This window comes from Macaca nemestrina, chromosome 7 (assembly GCF_043159975.1).
Source record: "Macaca nemestrina isolate mMacNem1 chromosome 7, mMacNem.hap1, whole genome shotgun sequence".
NCBI classification, from domain to species: Eukaryota; Metazoa; Chordata; class Mammalia; order Primates; family Cercopithecidae; genus Macaca; species Macaca nemestrina.
The window spans coordinates 143,399,504-143,419,801 of record NC_092131.1 but is presented as its reverse complement, the minus strand read 5'-3'; the positions used below and the strand labels follow the sequence as shown (position 1 = coordinate 143,419,801).

The window sequence follows — 20,298 nt, the reverse complement described above, 5'->3', positions numbered from 1 at the left end:
CTGGGTGAGAGAGCGAGACCCTGTCTCAAAAAAATAAAAATATTAAAATTAAAGTATGAGAGGGCATTTTGCAGTGAGGCTCAGAAGACAACAAGCACCGTGACGTAACTCCACCCAAGGTAGTTGGTATGGAGTGGAGAATGAATATGCACCTTCCAAGCAGGGTGTTTCTTTCAGAGTGTCACAGGTGAGAACCCCTGAGGCAGGTCAGAAAGCCCACCCCATGACATGTGCGGCCTGGTCTTGAAAGATGTTTTTCCATCTTGCTGGACAAGGGGAACATCCTCTGAGTAGCAACCACACATGTGTGAGTCATGAGGTAGAGACTTCTGGTTCATTGTAACCTAGACCAGATCCAGAGGCAATAGACAGAAATCTTCTAGAAGCAAAAGAGCCTGGTGTTTGTGAAGATCTGCAGATCCTACATGTCAAAGAAGGTTTTCACTAGCAGGAAGGGTAGGAAATACTTCTTGAATAGCTTTGAAGTTTTCAAGCACCAGGCCCCTCCCAACGGGGAAAAAGTCACACCAAAGTACTGAGAGTAGGGAGGCCTTTCGCATTGGACAAAGGGACTGCAGTGCAGTGAGTGTGTGAAAGCCTTCAACTGCAAAGATACACTTGTTCAGCAACAGAAAATCCACGATGGAGTAAAGCCTTAGGAGTGTGGTGAATGTGAGAAAACCTTTAGTCACAGCTCCTACTTTACAGTACAGAAAAGAATTCACAGCAAAGAAATACCTTATAAATGCAGTGATTGCGGGAAATTCTTTGACTCCACCTCCAAACCTCATACTCTAAAGAGGTCATACAAAGAATGAGCTTAAGGCCAGGCACAGTGGCTCACGCCTGTAATTCCAGCACTCTGGGAGGCTGAGGCGGGCAGATCACCTAATGTCAGGGGTTCAAGACCAGCCTGGCCAACATGGTGAAACCCCGTCTCTACTAAAAATACAAAAATTAGCCAGGCGTGGTGGCACACACCTGTAGTCCCAGCTACTAGAGAGGCTGAGGCAGGAGAATCGCGTGAACCGGGGAAGGCGGAGGTTGCAGTGAGCCGAGATGGTGCTGTCGCACTCCAGCCTGGGCAACAGAGCAAGACTTCGCCTCCAAGAAAAAAAAAAAAAAGAGTGAGCTTAATGTCATAAATCCTTTATCAGAAAATCCTATCTTGTTCAGCAGCAGAGAATTCATAGTGGAGAAAGGTCTTATGAGTACAGATCATGTGGCAAGTCTTTTTATCTATAAAGACACATTTGCTGAACACCAGAAAGTTCACACTGGAAAAGAGACTTCTAAGTGTTGTAAATGTGGAAAATTCTTCAGCCACAATTCCTATCTTATAGCATATAAGAGAATTCGTGATGGAACAAGGCCTTATGTATGCAGGAAATATGGAGAAGCAGAAACTTCCACCTTGCTTGGCACATGAAAGTTCACACAGAGAAAGGTCTTATAAATGTAGAAGTGTAGCGGATGTAAAAAAGCAATCAGTCAAAGCCTAACCTCATTAGGCATTGGAGTTCACACTGGAGAGAGGCCTTAAGAGTGCATGGAAGTAGCCGGGCGTGGTAGCGGGTGCCTGTAGTCCCAGGTACTCAGGGGCTGAGGCAGGAGAATGGCGTGAACCCGGGAGGTGGAGCTTACAGTGAGTGGAGATTGTGCCACTGCACTCCAGTCTGGGGCGACAGAGCGAGACTCCGTCTCAAAAAAAAAGAAAAAAAAGAGTGCATGGAAGGTGCTATCTCATTGTTCAACACAGCGTGATCATAAAAGAGAAGAGCTGACAGTGACCTTTGAGTAGGAGCTGTCAGCCACAAGTTGAACCGCTCTGTCCATCCACAATGTAGAGATTACCTACAACTAGGTGAGTGAACAGAACGTGGTGGTTCTTCACCCCCTCCCTCAGAGTGGTTTCAGTGTGGAAATGACCCAGCTCTTGCCCAAAAGACCTGGGCTGGGGTCTGCTGTGTATTTCCAGAGGTCCCCCTTTTTCGTGGACAATGTTGGCTCTCCATATGGTAGCTGAGATGGATTTGTCTAGCCAGCTTCCGAATCAGCCAATCCCGGAACTGCCTGCCTCATTCTGTCCTGATTTCTGCAGATAAGGCCTTATTGTTTAACCCTTTAAAACAAAAATAAAGTACAGGAAAGGATGTACATAGGTTATATGCAAATACTATACCTTTTTATATAAGGGACTTGATCATTCATGGAACCAATCCCCATGGATACCAAGGGAGAAACTGCACAACCTCTCTAGGGGATTCATGAGCCCCTAAATTTTGCAGGCAAAATTCCAAAAATATACTTTATTTTCTTTCCTGGCCTTTTATTGGTTCTGCTTTGCACATTTACATCTTTTATTCATCTACTTATAATTGTATCTTTTTTTTTTTTTTAACTTACTACACTAACTAGGACTACCAAACCATGCTGAATAACAACGAGTGTGGGCATATTTACTTTGTCCCTGACTTTAATAAAGTATCTTTGGTTTTTCATTACATTATATATATATATGTAATATTACACTAAGGCTGTTGCTTCTCATTCTTATTTTAGAAATTCAATATACTCAAATTCACATTAACACCTCACTAAAAAACATTTTTAAATGACTTTTTAAGTTTCACATTTCATATATTTAAAGGGGAAAAATTAAAAATTCCAAACTATATATGCCTATTTTATTTTTTACAGTATCCTAATTTTTTAAATGTACCCTGAAATCTTACCATTACATCAATTTCTTGTTTACCTAAATTAAACAACAATGCTTATGAATTGGATGTCATGATAATTAAAATGTATCAAGCACTTGCTATTTGCCAGGCTCTGTATTGCTCTACATTTTTTTCACTTAAACCACCCAATCAAGTGAGAACTATTAGCCCATTTTAAAGAAAACTGAGGTCTGAGTGATATGTAACAAACCCAATGTCACAGAGCAAATAGGAGGCTGTGCCAAGAACTCAATTTTTATTTCAATGATTTCATGATAATCTACGATGAGTCAAATTACCTTCATCATAAATAAGGTAAGTCACCATATTTCTGATATGACTGAAAAAACTGTAAAGACAGCCTGGGCAAGATGGCGAAACCCCATCTCAACAACAAATACAAAAATCAGCCAGGCATGGTGGCATGTACTTGTAGTCCCGGCTACTTGGGGGGCTGAGGTGGGAGGATTGCTTGAACCTGGGAAGTTGAGGCCGCAGTGAGCCAAGATTGTGCCACTGCACTCCAGCCTGGGTGATAAAGTGAGACGCTGTCTGGGGGGGAAAAAAAAAAACTGAAAAGAAAAAAATATTATCAAAATACAGCACATGGCAAAAAGCCTTCAAAAACTAAACTGACGTCTACCTCTAAGATGGGGAAAACAAGTAATGCAATACTAAAGAATATACTTTTTATAGACAGAAAAAAAAAACATATATATATACATATGTATGTATGTATGTATGTATACCCTTGATTTCCACAGCTAGTGATTGCAATGGGCATGGTTTACTCCACAGGAGCCCTGACTCATCTTCAACCCTTGTACTGCTTACCTCAGTCAGACACCACAAAATTGCCTGTTCCCACATGCAGAGACTGGACCTATCAACTGAGATTTATTTCTAAACTTTAGCAATCAGTCAAGAGCTCAAAAAGTATACATAGAGCATGCGGTAACATCAAATCTCACTGAAACATGTTAACTATTCACCCACCTCTATCTGAACAGAGCTCGGCCTCTGACCCACTCACCTTTGTATCTGGGAATCTCTCCTTGTTATAGATCTTCCTGATTCCCTAGTTCCAAGCTGCCTAATCGTTTACTCTGATTCCTTATCATCTACTCTATCCTGATCCTTACTACTTGCTAGACTGTCCCAGTCCAGGTTCTTTCATCTCTATTAGATATTTTACCCACGCAGGACAAAATGAACAAAAAGGAAGTACTCAAAGAATGCCAATCTTAATTCCTAATTTTATCTCCCTGATAAAGAATAGAATACAATTGTCCCTTGGTATCCCTGGGGGGTTGGTTCAAGGACCTCCCACAGATATCAAAATCCATGGACGTTCAAATCTCTGACAAAATGATGTGGTATGTGCATACAACCTATGCACATACCTTGTATATTTTAAATAATCTCGAGATTACTTATAATACATAATACAATCTAAATCCTATATAAATAGTTGTTGTACTGTGTTGTTTAGGGAATAACAAGAAAAAAACTCTGTACATGTTCAGTACAGACCCAATTTTATTTTTTGAATTTTTTCATTTGTGGTTGGTTGAATCCATGAATATGAAACTCACACATACAGAGGTTCAACTGTACTTTAAAAAGTCATTTTCACATAAACACTTTAACAGTGGATAAATAGATGTTACCTGACAATGATGAAAATAAAATACATTTAACCTAGAGGACAATAAAATTTTACTAATCTGACACCAACGGAAAATGACAGCTTCCACTAAGGACAGTTTCTAGGTAATTATATCTTACTAAATATCTTTCTATTTGAAGGATGATTAATTTTCCTCCTACTTTAACGTGTTCTTCTTAAGCCAGGTTTATCCTTATTAACATCTTCACCAGAAGAAGCCATAATGATGCAATAACCTCAAGGTTATGTTACTGAGATATTATTCCTACATAAAATAGCTCCACCCTACAGGATGGTTACTCTGCAAAGTCAACATCTTCTCCCTTCTCTTCTTTTATTTTACCTACACAGAAAAGCGCACCAACAGCATTTTACTTTCTCGTTCTCTGTTTTAGTTGCCAGAAAGCTAGCATATATTACAGTCACATGATACCTAATACTTAAAAGCCCCATGGGAAATTTGAAAAGCATATACTACAAAGCATATACTACAGTCACATGGTACCTAATACTTATAAGCCCCATGGGAAAGTTGAACATCTCCACACTTAAGAAAAAAATCTCCTTAGTTATATAGCACAATGTCCTTACTTTTATGAAAGGCAAGCACACTGAAGTGTTTAGAGTACAACTTATTTTCAAATCAAACAGAGGGGAAAAAAGAATATATTATTAAAAAGAGAGTAAATGTGGTAAAAGGTAACCATTCATAAATTTAGGTGAAAGGCATACAAATATTAATTACTAGTATACCCTCAACCTTTTAGAAAGTATAAACATTTTCAAGAATTAAAAAAAAAAAGAAACACGGTATATTGAACAAAGCCTATATGTAAAATTGCCAGAAGAATAACTAGGTTGGATCTACGAGATAGAGAAAACAGATTCTTTATCAAAACTTATGCAATCCTAGCACTTCGGGAAGTCGAAAGTGATTGTTTAGGAAGATCACTTTAGCTTGGGAGTTCAAGACCAGTCTGGGCAACACAGTAAGACCCCATCTCTAATTTTTTGGGTTTTTTTGAAGGGGGAAAACTAAGTAATACGAAAAAAATCACATGCAAGAGTGGTAGAAAAATGACCAGCAGGTTCTAAGAAATAGAAAAAACACAACTTGGCTTCCTTGTCACAGGAGAGCTTAGGAGACCTGTTTACAATTTGAGAACAGTATTTTTATCTTCCTTAACTTTTCTCAAGGTCGCCAGGATACTGGTATTTACTAATCTGCCTTTTAAAAAATTATTTTTCCTAATCACAGAAGTGCATTATGAATCTTACTACCCAGAAAGTTGGTATCTGTTCTCTAAAAATGATTACATATACATTTATCTATGACAAAACTGAAATGGTTTTATGCATGTTCTTTCTGTAAGGTGCTTTTCTCCCCTCAACTATAAACGTTTTTTCACATCCAAAAAATAAAATACCTTCTATAAAGAACCTCACTGACTAAAAGGCAAATGGTTCAAATACTGTAAGTACAAAGAACCTAAATTATGCTTTGAGTGTAAAATTAGCCTACATGTAAAGGCAAGATCTAAGAATGATAAATCATCCCAGTATACTAAACTTTTTAAAGCCTGGGGTATGTTTCTTGGAGACAGTATAGTATATAAGAGGAGGGATTCTGGAGCCAGACTGAGTATATTCAAATACTGGCTTCCCTCAATTGATAACTACTATTTAACTTTCCTGACTCTGGATAAGTAACCCTCCTTGATCCTTCTCTCTCATTTATAAAATGAAAATAACAACACCTATCTCATAGAGATGCTGTGAAGACTGAGCTAATACATGATACACAAAACGACCTAACAACAGTGCCGGGCATTAAGTACCCCAACAAATGCCAGCCATTATGATTTTTTTCCATATTCCATGGGTAGGTAGCATCTTACTTCCCAAGTACCCTTCTAAGCAAAAGCTAACTTCCCAATCCTTGAACCCAAAACTTACAATCTTCTGTTCCAATCTAAATTAAAGAATTGGGTGAAAAAATACAGAATGAAAATTTCATTAACATCAGGAGAAAAAACAAAGAATAACTCTCTGATGGTGGGTCAACATCACCACCTTGGTGTGAGACAGAAATATCATATAACAGGCAAGTGTTTTCCTATATATACACAAAAAGTTGATTGTACAATCTTAAGAATGGGAGAAGAAAATCTGCAATAATGTGTTGATATTACAGATCTTCCTATTTACAGAAAAACTCAATTACAATAAATGAGAGAATGTAAGAGTAAGCTAAGCATGGCATATTTGCATTCCTCGAAAAAATTACTTGTAATCAACTTGTTTTCAACAGACTTTTCACTTGTATAATTTCAAAATTAGGTACCAACAGCATTTTTCCCCAACGTAAAAATATATTTCCTTCCTACTGAGTCATCAACTACATGTCACAGGCATCACACTGTGTTGACCAATGCTTCCTTTATTTGATATACATATTCACTCAGATCTTCAGGCACTAAATACCACTAACAAAACTGTTCTCCTGTATGACAAAGGTAGGCTTCCAGGAACTATCATGCCCTATATTTCAGTAATATATTTAAGTGCCTTTAATGCACTCTTTGAAAAGCTACTTCTACAATGTGACTTCAAACTTAAGCCAGAATCTATTTTTTCACTAGAAACCAGCCAAATCAACTACCAGAAGCAAACAGCTACACCTAACAGTTACAAGTTAAAGTACAAGATAGGAGGGAGTGTCTACAATTAAAAGTATATTTCTACACACCCACTTTTTGAAATCAGCTAGTCTCTAAGAAGTAAAAATAACACAAGCTGGCTCAGAAGTCAAAGTAGCTCTTTTATAAATTATACACAAAGGGCAGAAAACACGAATGATTAAAATCTATTGAATGTATTAAATTTCTACCACTAACTTATGAAATACAATTTAAAAATCAAAAGACTGAAATGTGTACGTAAGATTTCTATGCTGATTTGAAACTCTTTTATACAATCTTTTTTTATTCCTTTTTCTGAACCTGTGGGTTATATTGAATCTTTCATACAATTTCTAATAAGATAGAAGTACAGACAGTAACAGAGTATGACTTTCAATCTACCTACATCACGTTCATACTCACATAGCCAGCACCCCACTTTTGATATACATCTGTCCCACTCGCTCCATTTCACATTAAACCCATTGTCATTAACTCACCCTTCTCCCATAAGATATCCCAAAACATCCACCTCCGCCTCCTAGTTGAGAACCACTATGCTAAAGTGTGCTCTACACTAAAGAAAAAGAGCTCCTCCTTACTAAATGGCCTGCTGTTCCTAAGGAGCATGGAGTTACTAAGAGATTTCTATGACTGGATGGATACAAGTGAATTTATGGGCTACCAGGAAAATGTATAAATTCTTAAATTTTATAAATTCTCACCAAAATTAAATTCTGATTTCTGAACCAATTTATAAGCATCAGTGCCAATCCATCTCCAAAGCTGTCAACAAAACTGTCCTCTCCATTATGCTAGATTAGAATACCTAACCTTTATAATACACATTTGAGGGTTCTGATAATATACTGTACTAATTGGAGGAGGTCACTTTCTGATTTTACTACAGCAATACTCCAATTTCAACAAAAATCATTATGACATTCAGTTTCATGTAACAAGACTATTTCCGTAATATAGCTGACAGCCAGTACTACGAAGGCTGCTTCACTAATGCCAGTATCTGCTGAATGAAAACGGGTACATAACATATATCGAGAAGTGCAGTCCACTTACCAAGCAGTTACTTCCCTCTTAACATTCCCCTTCTAGTAAAGACACAGATCAGTAACTTAACTATAAAGCTTGAAATAAAGAACAGCAATATCAAAGTCGGCACGGTGGCTCACCCATGTAATCCCAAAACTTTGGGAGGCTAAAGCAAGAGAATCACTTGAGGTCTAGAGCTCAAGGCCAGCCTGGCCAACATGGTGAAACCCTATCTCTACTTAAAATACAAAAATGAGAAAGGCCTGGTGGCACACGCCTGTAGTCCCAACTACTCGGAGGTTGAGGCACAAAAATCACTTAAACCCAGCAGGCGGAGGCTGCAGTGAGCTAAGATTGCACCACTGCATTCCAGCCTGGACATCAGAGCGAGACTCTGTCTCTAGGGTGGGAAGAAAAAAAGAACAGCAATATCCATAAAATAGAAAAAATACGGTATAAACAGGAATGACATGATTTCATTTTTTACTACTTATAAATATCTCAATGTCTGCTTTGCATATATACACGTTTTAACTACACATTAGGTTTTTCTTCTATTTAATTTTACTTATTTTATTTTATTATTATTATTATTATTATTATTTTTGGCATAGAGATAGAGTCTTGCTATATTAACCAGGCTGGTCTCAGACTCCTGACCTCAACTGATCCTTCCAGCTTAGTTTCCCAAAGTGCTGGGATCACAGACATGAGCCACCACACCCAGCCATCAACTACACATTAGGTTTTTAAATGTATACAGAACTACACAAATACTATAATATAAACCCATAAGTATTTTAAAAGATTACATGATTAATATTAAAAAGCGATAAAATTGTGTTGGAGGAGGAATTCTGGATTTTCTTTAATTCTATTTTCTAATGTTTGGTAATGATGTTCTAATATTCCAACTACTAAAAATAAATTTTATCCATCTGTATTTTGTAATTGATAGATCCCAAATGAAAGTAGGTCTGGAAATGACATAATTTTAATAATATTTACATAGTACTTTAAAGTCTTTAGCACTTTTACAAATTATCTCACTTAATTCCTAGGAAAAGGGATAGTAAATTAATATCCCATCAATTCACAGAGAATTCTATGTGTTCTTTTGAAAGCTAAATTCAAAGTTCAAATCTATGTATATGTGTGTCCTGCCATCATCAATACAAGCAAAAACAGATGGAAAGCAAATTCTGCTCCACAAATCACTTAACGCAAATTTGCCTAAAATGCAAAGATCATTTGAAAGCTAAATTCAAAGTTCAAATGTATGTATATCTGTGTCCTGTCACCATCAATACAAGCAAAAACAGATGGAAAGTAAATTCTGCTCCATAAATCATATATGTACATTTGCCTAAAATGCAAAGATCACATTATTTTCCCCTATTTGTCTCAGAAACAGAAGTTCACAGTTCACATGAAATCAAGAGTCAATCATATTTTTGAACTGAATAGCCTAATTCCAACTTAAATAAGAAAAAACAGTGTTAGTATATCTTTAAACTAATCTCTATCTCCACTCCAAATTCACTAAACTTCTATAACCCAACTACCTAAAGCACTGCTTCCCAAATAACTAGCCAGAGATTTAAGATCTGTGCAAAGTTTTATCCAGTTTCCAAGTATTAGCATGCAAATAAGATAAAATCCCAGACTCTGACACCCATCCCAATCTATAAGCTTCTATCCAGACTCAAAATCTTATGACATTTTCAACTTCAAAGACTGAGGTCTTCAAAGTTTTATAAAATCACACTCCCTCCAATGAAACAGCCTAATATTTACATTCAACAGAGTGAGCCCTCTATAAGTTTTGTTACTTTCACATTAAACATTCGCCCAGTTTTATCAGTTTTTCTTCCATGTCATTTCTTGTTCTATCCTTACTTATTTCTACAATCATTCTAATCCAAGACTCAATCACCCAATTTGTCAATCATAACCTAACTCTTCAACAGGGACTCCAACCAACATTCCATAATATTCTATCTCACGGTTATCGTGGCCTAGAATAATCAGAGTCCTGATTATCATGGCCCAGTTAGCAATTCTCCTGATTTCCTGACACAGACTATCAATTCCGTGCAAGTAAACCTACAAGCATCTTATATGCCATTCTCTTCTACCTCAAAAAGCCTTCCCCAATTGCTCATGTCCCTCAAGCTTAGCTTAACAAATCCTCATTTCAGGTGCAACTACAATACATAATTAGAAGTATATATTTATATGTTGGCATTTCATTTACTCCAACAAACTCAGTATTTTTTACTTTTCTTCTCACTCAATACTGTGGCTTCATGACTCGTAACAGTCATAGACACACCATAAATCCTGGTGACTAAACAACAAAGTTCTCACTGTATACATCTCACATTGTTTACTTGGAGTAGTACAAGTGGACCGTACATATGTTACCCAACTTACTATGATTCATATTTTTCAACCTTATGATGGGTTTATTGTGACATAATCCCATCATTAAGTGGAGGAGAGCTCCTTAAAACTTACAATGGGGTTACAGTTTCTACTGCACGCGTATCACTTTCTCACCATCATAAAGTCGAAAAATACTAAGTTGAACCATCATCTCTGTTGCCAACATTAAATACACTTTCGACTTATGGTATTTTCAACTTATCAATGAGTCAAGAAGCATCTGTAGTAGCTTCAAAATGAATTCACTCAGCATCAAAGGGAGACTACACTCCCTGAGAAATATTCTCAGGACTGCTATTTCCTGCAAACTAGCTGGAAATGGCTATCGTGATACTAAGGCAAAATCTTCATATTGCTGGACAATATGAAGATTTTTGGATGCCCTTACAGGAATCCAAGTGGTAGGATTATCATAGGTTTTCCACTTATCCTTAACATTACTTCCTTTTTCCTAATATGAAAATCAACAGCGGCCGGGCGCGGTGGCTCACGCCTGTAATCCCAGCACTTTGGGAGGCCGAGGCGGGCGGATCACAAGGTCAGGAGATCGAGACCACGGTGAAACCCCGTCTCTACTAAAAATACAAAAAATTAGCCGGGCGCGGTGGCGGGCGCCTGTAGTCCCAGCTACTCAGGAGGCTGAGGCAGGAGAATGGCGTAAACCCAGGAGGCGGAGCTTGCAGTGAGCCGAGATCGCGCCACTGCACTCCAGCCTGGGCGACAGAGTGAGACTCCGTCTCAAAAAACAAACAAACAAAAAAAAAAAAATCAACAGCTAGACTAGTTAGAATTATCACTACTAGATTTTTGTTAAGAACAAGCAGACTTTTTAGGGTTGCTTGGAAGATCATTAACGATCATTAATAAAATCAATTACTCCTTTAGAAAAGAACAACACAGCCTGGACAACACTGTGAGACCTCATCTCTACAAAAAAATCAAAAAATTAACCAGGCATGGTGGCGCGTGCCTGTGGTTCCAGCTATGGAGAGGCTGAGGTTGGAGAATCGCTTGAGCTGGAGAAGTCAAGGCTGCAGTGAGCTGACATCCCACCACTGTACTCCAGCCCGGGCAACAGAATGAGACCTTGTCTCAAAAACAAACAAAACAACAACAAAAACCTGGGGCTCTTTACCCCAGCACATCACATAGAGCTGCCCATGTAAAAATCAAACAAAACGCAAATCATTCCCACAATTAGGAAGGCTGGACCCTGTGATTTTGGGCTTGGGGGGGTTCAGATGTGAAATCACTATGTGTTTTTCTGTCCACAGCCTTTCCTACCCACAATTTATCTCACATAGGCCTCTCACTGAAACTTAGTGTTGGCAGCAGTGGCCAATGACTGCCCTTGCCTTCAACCTTCTCCACACAAACTACATTTTTGGTACTCCACATGGACCATATTTTAAGCTAGACGCTTCCAAAACTATGCCTCAACTTCAGAAAATTTTTTTTTCTAACCATTATAATGTAATACAATTAAAGACAGACAAGAAATTTAACTTTATACAAATGTAAAAATCACCAAAATGGTAACACAGTTACTGTAACACAGCTACTTACTAGAAACAAGCACAATACCATGAGCCTCTGTCATCTACCTTTCACCGAATTTCCTTTAAATAAAATCCTTTTTTTTTTTTTGAGATGGAGTTTCACTCTTGTTGCCCAGGCTGGAGTGCAGTGGTGCAATCCCAGCTCACTGCAACCTCCGCCTCCCAGGTTCAAGCGATTCTCCTGCCTCAGCTTCCTGAGTAGCTGGGATTACAGGCGCCCGCCACCACGCCCAGCTAATTTTTTGTATTTTTAGTAGAGAGGCGGTTTCGCCATGTTGGACAGGCTTGTCTCGAACTCCTGACCTCTCAGGTGATCTGCCTGCCTCGGCCTCCCAAAGTGCTGGGATTACAGGCATGAGCCACCACATCCAGTCAATACTCTTTCTTAATTCACAATTTCTACTCTTGTAGAGAATATTATAGTTGGACATTTTAAAGTATGTTTAATACCAATAATCTAGTATATTAGTATAAAACCAGAGTACTCATGATTTAGCTCTAGGACATAATCTATCTGCAACCAAATGAGTATACATTTTATTTGCTGTACCTTCCTGGTTATTCATCAGTTTTTTCTCTCCACTCTTCCCTGCTTAACTGTAACTAGCAAAACACACTAGTACCACATCATTCCAACTGTTTAGAAAGTTAGGAGCCAGGCAACCTCAATGCTAAACTCTACAAAGCCAAGCTATACATATTGAAAGGTGAGGGTAGGGGTGGGGGGCAGAGAGAAAGAAAAAACTACCTAAAGCCCATGTACTTTATTCCATAGAAGATTTAGAACTTACTTATTTCATTTCACGTGCAAGCGTGTTTGTTAAGTATAATCATTTAGTTTTCCTACACAAAACGTACTAGAAACAACTAATTAGAAGGTGACATCTTCAAGATTTACAAGAAAGCAAAGAAATCTAACCAAAAAGTTGGAAATACTGCTACAACTAGATCCAAGAATAAAATGCACAATCATCTAGAATAATAAAATAATAAACTACCAGGCCATTTCAATCATTTCTGGAAAAAGTAAAAACAGAAACTACAATAGAACCCAGAATAACAACTCTTCTCCCAATTAAACTTTAATCATTTAAGATTAAATTCAGTCCATTTTAAGGAGATAAATGTGTCTACAGTAAATTTTCTATATTTTAGAAAAACTTCCACCAGATACACCCAAAACTGGCCTGTAACCCCAGCACTTTGGGAGGCCAGGGTTGGAGAATTGCTTAAAGCCAAGAGTTCAAGACCAGCTTGGGCAACCTAGTGAGACCTCATCTCTAACCAAGACCAACAACAACAACAACAAAAAGAAACACACAAAAAATGTACAAGTGTATTCCCGGCCAGGCGCAGTGGCTCACGTCTGTAATCCCAGCACTTTGAGAGGCCAAGGCAGGCAGATTACCTGAGGTCAGGAGTTTGAGACCAGCCTGGCCAATATGGTGAAACCCGGTCTCTAATAAAAATACAAAAATTAGCCAGGCCTGGAGGCGCATGCCTGTAGTCCTAGCTACTCTGGAGGCTGAGGCAGAAGAATCACTTGAACCCGGGAGGCGGAGGTTGCAGTGAGCCAAGATAGGGCCACTGCACTCCAGCCTGGACAACAGAGCGATATTCTGTCTCAAAAAAAAAGTGTATTCCCAGAGTTTGTTATATGGACACCATCTCATATCTGAACCTGTGATCTCCCAACAATGTTAGGAAAATGTAGCTAATTGCTGAAGTTATTGCTCCTCCATTTCATTGTCTTAATTTCAAAAGCAGAGTTTATGTTTGTATCCTGTTCTTAAATTGGTTTTTATTAATATGACCCTCAACTAATTTTTTCTGTGGTTCTCATCCCAGTAGAAAAAGAAATAGTTTCTTATTTACTCATTTAGATAAAGACATGTGGAGAGACTAACAATCATTCTATCTTAAAGACCTTCAAATTGTTACTATTATAAAAATAGGGTTTTTTTTTAAAAAAAATCTAATAACCTAATGCTGAATAAAAAGTATGGTGTATGCCATGTTCTTTTTAAACCAATTTTTAAGACTACAGAAAAAACATTGCAAAAAAACATTAAAAGTTGAGTAAGAGGTCACAGTCAAACATTTTTTAAAAGTTGGAGGTATCTATACAAGATAAAGCTGAGGCAGAGATATGAACAACATACCCACAGCACCCAGGCAGGTAACAAAAATGAGTGAAAAAGGCCAGATGTATCATCAGGAATGATGGGAACTGCAGTAACGGGTACGCACATGCCCAGTTTAAAGAGGGTGGCTACTGCCCTACTGCTCAGCTCTGGACAATAGGAATATAGCCCCCTAGTACCTGGATTTCCAAGTCTTCCCCTAAAATCCAGAAATCCATGAATTTCAATTAGAAATATCCCAATTTTTCCCAATTTCATTGAGAAATATCCCAATGTTAATCATTAGTTCAAACTTAAAGTCAATGCAAATAAAATATACCTCTAAGGTAGTTTAGTCCAGTGGCCACCTTTGAGCTAATGTATGAAAGCCACTTTCAAAAACGCATGAGGGGGCAATGGATAAAAAAGCTTATTAGGGTTTAAGGTCAAACCAGCTTGAGTTTGAATGACTAAATAAGTGGTGGATGATGCTAGAAGAATTGTATTTTTCAACTCTGTTTCTTCAACTGCATATCACCCCTCTCTCATAACTGTTGAAAAGTGAAACTCCTAACACAGTATTCAAATACACAAAAGGCATCACAGAAACGTTCCATTCACCCTACCCCCCAAAATTCTTAAGGTCCTTAGAAAAATTTTAAAGAGATCAGATAATACACATCCTTGAAGGTCTTAAACAAGTTATTAAAAGCACATCAGAGAAGTGCCTGCCATGCCTGCTGGGAGAGGCTGTACACATACACACAGAAAATACTGTTAATGTAGGCAATGGTATCCTCCTGCAACTACAACATAGGATGGGACTGTGCCGGAAACGGGCACCATTAGGAAAGCTTATGTTTTATAATTCTAAACACTTTAATTCTTCCTTGCAGCTTCCCATCCTAGAAATATGTAAATTACTAGTAATATGTAATATGTAAATTTTTCTTGTTAAGAAAAATGTCTTACCAAGAGAAGGAATTGCCCAGTCGGGGTGGCTCATGCCTGCAATCCCAGCACTTTGGGAGGCCAAGGTAGGTGAGTCGCTAGGCTCCAGGAGTTTGAGAACAGCCTGGGCAACATATTAAGACCCTGTCACTACTTTTCAAAATAAATAAATAAAACAAATTTTAAAAAAGATGATGGAGTTAACTGGACTCAAACTGAAGTTTTAAAAAAGATGAAGAGTCAGAGATCCTTAAGGATAAAGACAAAATTAGTCTGTCTCTTTCATTAAACTCTTATTTGCTGGTAGATTCCGAGTCAGAGTAAGAGAAGGTTTAATTGCTTCAGCTCTACTACCTTTAAAGCTCTGGTCGAGTTTCCAGAAAACTTATTTCTATTGAGCATATTGTACAAAGCTAAGCACTTACACCAGATTTTTAAATATAAGAGACATATTATACTCAAGTTCATTTCGTGTATGATTTCATCAAACCAAAACATTATGGGATTTACTGCTACAGTTGAAATACCTTTTGTGCTCTCAAACACACCAATTAAAGTAAAAAAATAAAATAAAAAAACATGGTATGCTCCTACAACTACAACATAGGATGGGGCTGTGCTGGAAATGGACACCATTAGGAAAGTTTATGTTTTATGATTCTAACTACATTAAGTTTATGTTTTATGATTCTAACTACATTAATTCTTCCTTCCAGCTTCCCATCCCAGTAATATACAAAGCAAGAAAATTTTCACACACAACAGCGACTGACAAATTGGGGAGGTGGAAGCAACAAAAAGGGTTTATTAACTACCTGAAAATGATTTCTACTTTAAGTTAAATCTCCGCCACAACTTCTAATCTACACAAATTTCTCCTTTCTCTCATATGCTAAAAGACACATTCAATTTGAATGTGCTGAAGTCTACAAATCATCAAAGATCTTACAAGTGACCATAAACAGTTCAGATTAGTAAATAAAAATACCTCATAGTTACAATTACAAGTATCTTCAAGTACCCAAAAGCTAAAATCTTGATACTAATTTTAAAATAAAACTAATAAAACTTGTCTTCTGTTTTTTGAAAAAGTTCTGCTTAACAGAAATACCAAAACTTAGGCTTTTAATCAATACTTAATGCAATAAAGGACTCTGGAAATCTGAGTTTAGAAAATTTTTGTATACGGGTTTTAACCCACAAACATTATGTTATTCAATTGTTTTTTCTTCAAACATAAGACTACATCAGTTTCTTACTGTTTTCATTATTTTTAAAAGAACATTTGCTATACTGCTATTCAGTAAAGTGCCTCATGTGTTTGTCTTACTTTTTATTACCTTACAGAGAAGTGTCTTAACTCCTGAATTTAATCACAAAAAGTGAAAACAGATAGGAAAATGATTTGTTGAAAGCCACGTTTAGAACAGAAATAACAAATGTCAGATGAAAAGGCTCTAACGGGGTCTCCCGCACATAATCCTTTTTAAAACTAAACATCTATTATCAGATCTGAATCTAAAATGTGTATCTTGCTTGATGACTTGGATTGAAAAAAATAAAACAAAATGTGTAACAAAAAAACCGAACACTACAAACTATAACAGAAGTCTGCCTACGCAGTACCACCCTCGGACTCGGTAGAATACAGGACAGAAACACACTTGGCCCTGCAGTCATAAGTCAAAGTGGCAAAGAAAAAAACAGAAACAATACATGAAATAGATATTTTCTAAGTTATCAAAGGCTACACTCATCCAAAGCATTCCTCAAAATTTTTCAATTCGTTGCTTTTAGGCACACTTTGAGGTTTTCAAGTTTGCTTTGGGGCAAGTCAAAAAGCTTACCTAAAATAAAGCACTTTACACAAGAATAAAATGATGCAGCTGGTCGTAGGATACACCGGAAATAAAAATCGTCGTCTTCAAAATCCGAAACAAGAAATGACATGCTTTTAGCAAATTTAACTTTCATTTGTAGGGGGGAGGGGGCACCGTTCTGACAACCCACTAACTACACTGCACATCTACTCCACCTGAGAGTTTAACGAAACTTCAAGTTGGGTCACCCAGGGACCGAACTTCTACTCTAGGAGACCCAATCCAGCCTACAAATCAAAGAACATCCCCAAATGGTTTACCCTTCTCCCGACCAAACCCCTTCCCCTGGGCGACAGAATGTTTTCACTGAACACCAACACACCCTCCTGTGATCTCTCTCCAAACACAGGACACAGGAAGAACCGAGGCCACTAGTCTCAGACACGCGGGTGATGACTGCTGCCACTCCACGGGCGGCCCCTCTGCAGAATGGGGTCGGTCAGGATCCGCGCGCCCGGTAAAGAACAATACACGAGCCCAGCCGCAAACAACATAACTTCCCACGAGTCTGCGCGGCGGGTCTCGGCGGCGGAGAGGACTTCGGTATCCGCTACCGGGCAGGGGCTGGGGGAGGAATGGTGAGCAGGATGAGCGCTGAACGAGGACGGCGAGACCGCCAGCCCCGCTGCGGCTGCCTGCACGGGCACCCGCCGAGCAGACTGGAGGGATGCAGCCACCAGCCTGGGTTCCACCGCTCTCGCCAGGCGACGCGAATGCCCCGACTTCGCTTCTCTGGAAGGCGACCCCCGCCTCCCGGGCCGCCAGGGCGGTGGGGGGCGGGGAAGGCCTCGCCGGCGGCTTGGGAGCCTCCTCGGCCCGCCACCGAAGGGAAAGCGGTCGGGGCGCGGGGGACAATAGGGAGCGGGGAGCGCGGCCCGCCAGAGTGGCGCCGCTGGCCGGCTGGGCTGACTGACGCGCACGCCGCGAGGCGCGACTGGGCTCCTCTCGGCCCGGCCGCCGCTCCGCCTTGGTCGCGGCGCCCCCGGCGCTCGCAGTCGTGCCTCACCTCCCATCCCCGCCGCCCAGGAGAGGAGCAGAATTAACACTCTCAGCAACACCATCTTCCGCTGCCGCCGCCTCCTCACGGGTTAACAGCAGCACATCGATCCGGAGGGAGAAGCTGAAGGGGCTTGGTCCGGAGCCTCCACGGGAAGCCGGGACCTCCCCTGGCAGGAGAAACGGCGAAGCACCTCCCTCTCGCTCCACTTCAGGGGCCGGCAACGCTCCTAGCTCCTCCAAAACAGGGACCTCCCTCCCCCTCGTTCGTTTCCTTCCTCCCTTCCCCGCTTTCCTTCCCTTGCTCGTTCCCTCTTCTCTCCCCCCCTCCCTGTAAACTCGGACCTCCGCCTCCTTCCTCGCCACGTGACGCGCGGGCACCCAACGGGCACGCGGAGCCGCGCCCCTACCTCCCGCCCCTACCCGTCCCCCTGGCGCTTCAGGGGCGCGCGCATGCGCGCGGGGGACGGTTCCCGTGCTGCTAGACCCGCCGCCGCTTCCTGTCCGCCGGCGGAGAACTGGGATTGGGCTTCGGAGGCGGGGTTTGTCTTGGTCCCGCCCCGAGGCGGGTGCGCTCCTACGCGAAGGTAGTGCTCCGCTACGTGTTAGAGCTGCTGAGGACCTTCTCTTGGGCTAAAATGGACCATGGAAGATGTAAGCGGGGCTGCTTTCCGCTTCTTAACGTCACAAGTAACAGAGGTTTTTGTTTCTTCTTTCTCTGCCTCTCCTGGTGCACCACAGCTACCAAGTAAACAAAAACTCCCAGCAAGCAGTAATTATAGCGGCAGCTGCCCTAGTGATCGGAACATGCAAAGACCTTCAAGCAGCAGGAAGAAAAGACACCATGTCCGAGATGTAGTTTTCCGAGCTCTTTACAAATTTATTTCACAGACTAAGGCTTTAGCCTTTGCAAAAACATGCAGCCTGAACCAGACGGTCTTGAATCTCCAGTCCAGAAAATGTCCTCTTTCCTCTCTCTCTCTGTCACATCTCTGAAGCGAATCCTCGAACATCTTCTCCCCAACTTCTTAAAGCTTGTGTTTGTTTTCTTGTAACTCATTTTGATTCTTTAAACTTGCATGTCATGAACTAGAACTTTTTATGGCCGTTTAATTAGATATTCTTCATCTATTTGGTATCGTGCTTGAGTAGGCTGAATTAGGGAGTGTGTGTGTATGTGTGTAAATTGTTTTGTTTTGCTTTCTAAACACAAAGTCTCTGCTGTCTCGTCCAGGCTTAAGTGCAGTGGTGTGATCATAGCTCATTGTAACTGTAACCTCCAACTCAAGCGATCCTCCCGCCTTGGCCTCCCATAAGTGCTGGGATTACAGGCGTGAGCCACTGCGCTTGGCCTTAATATTGATACCATAATAAACTGGAATTCCTATACTGTTGCCTGTGTATTTTATACCATTTGTTACCATTAACATAAATCAAGTTTTTTTGTTTTTTTTTTTTTTTTTTTTGAGCTGGAGTTTCGCTCTTGTTGCCCAGGCTGGAGTGTAATTGCGTGATCTTGACGCACCGCAACCTCCACGTCCCAGGTTCAAGCGATTCTCCTGCCTCAGCCTCCCAAGTTGCTGGGATTACAGGCATGCGCCACCACGCCCAGTTAATTTTTTGTATTTTTAATAGAGACGGGGTCTCACCATGTTGGTTAGACTGGTCTCGAACTCCCGACGTCAGGTGATCCACCCGCCGGCCTCCCAGAGTGCTGGGATTACAGGCGGGAGCCACCGAGCCCGGCCATAAGAATATTCTTTAATTCTCAGTTTGAGAAATGAATGATTCTATTTTTGCTGCAACGTTAATAAGCTCAAAAATGGACGTTTCAAAACCATCATAATTGTATCCATTTATAATGAGATACATGGAATCATCAGTGGATGGCAGAATCTCACGAATTTTTTTTTTCTTTCGTTAAAATACTCAGTCTTAGGAAATAGTTACCTGCAGACATTACATCACATATTACCTGTGCTTTTTACTAATGTCTTGTGGTAGTGCTGTCAACAAATGGTATTTTTATTTTCTAGCTCTTTTTTTTTTTTTTTTTTTTTGAGACAGAGTCTCGCTCTGTCGCCCAGGCTGGAGTGCAGTGGCCGGATCTCAGCTCACTGCAAGCTCCGCGCCCCGGGTTTACGCCATTTTCCTGCCTCAGCCTCCCGAGTAGCTGGGACTACAGGAGCCCGCCACCTTGCCCGGCTAGTTTTTTGTA

At 40.1% G+C, this 20,298-nt stretch overlaps 1 protein-coding gene across 1 annotated transcript in view; it reads right to left on the bottom strand.

Moving 5' to 3' along the window:
- LOC105489609 (ADAM metallopeptidase domain 10) overlaps positions 1-18,282 on the bottom strand; it is a 154,266-nt gene extending 135,984 nt beyond the window's left edge. Inside the window, exon 1 of the mRNA XM_011754544.2 lies at positions 18,091-18,282. Coding sequence (XP_011752846.2) covers positions 18,091-18,145 — 55 coding nt within the window. The 5' untranslated portion in view covers positions 18,146-18,282. The remainder of the gene's footprint in view (positions 1-18,090) is intronic.
- Positions 18,283-20,298: the final 2,016 nt, after the last annotated feature.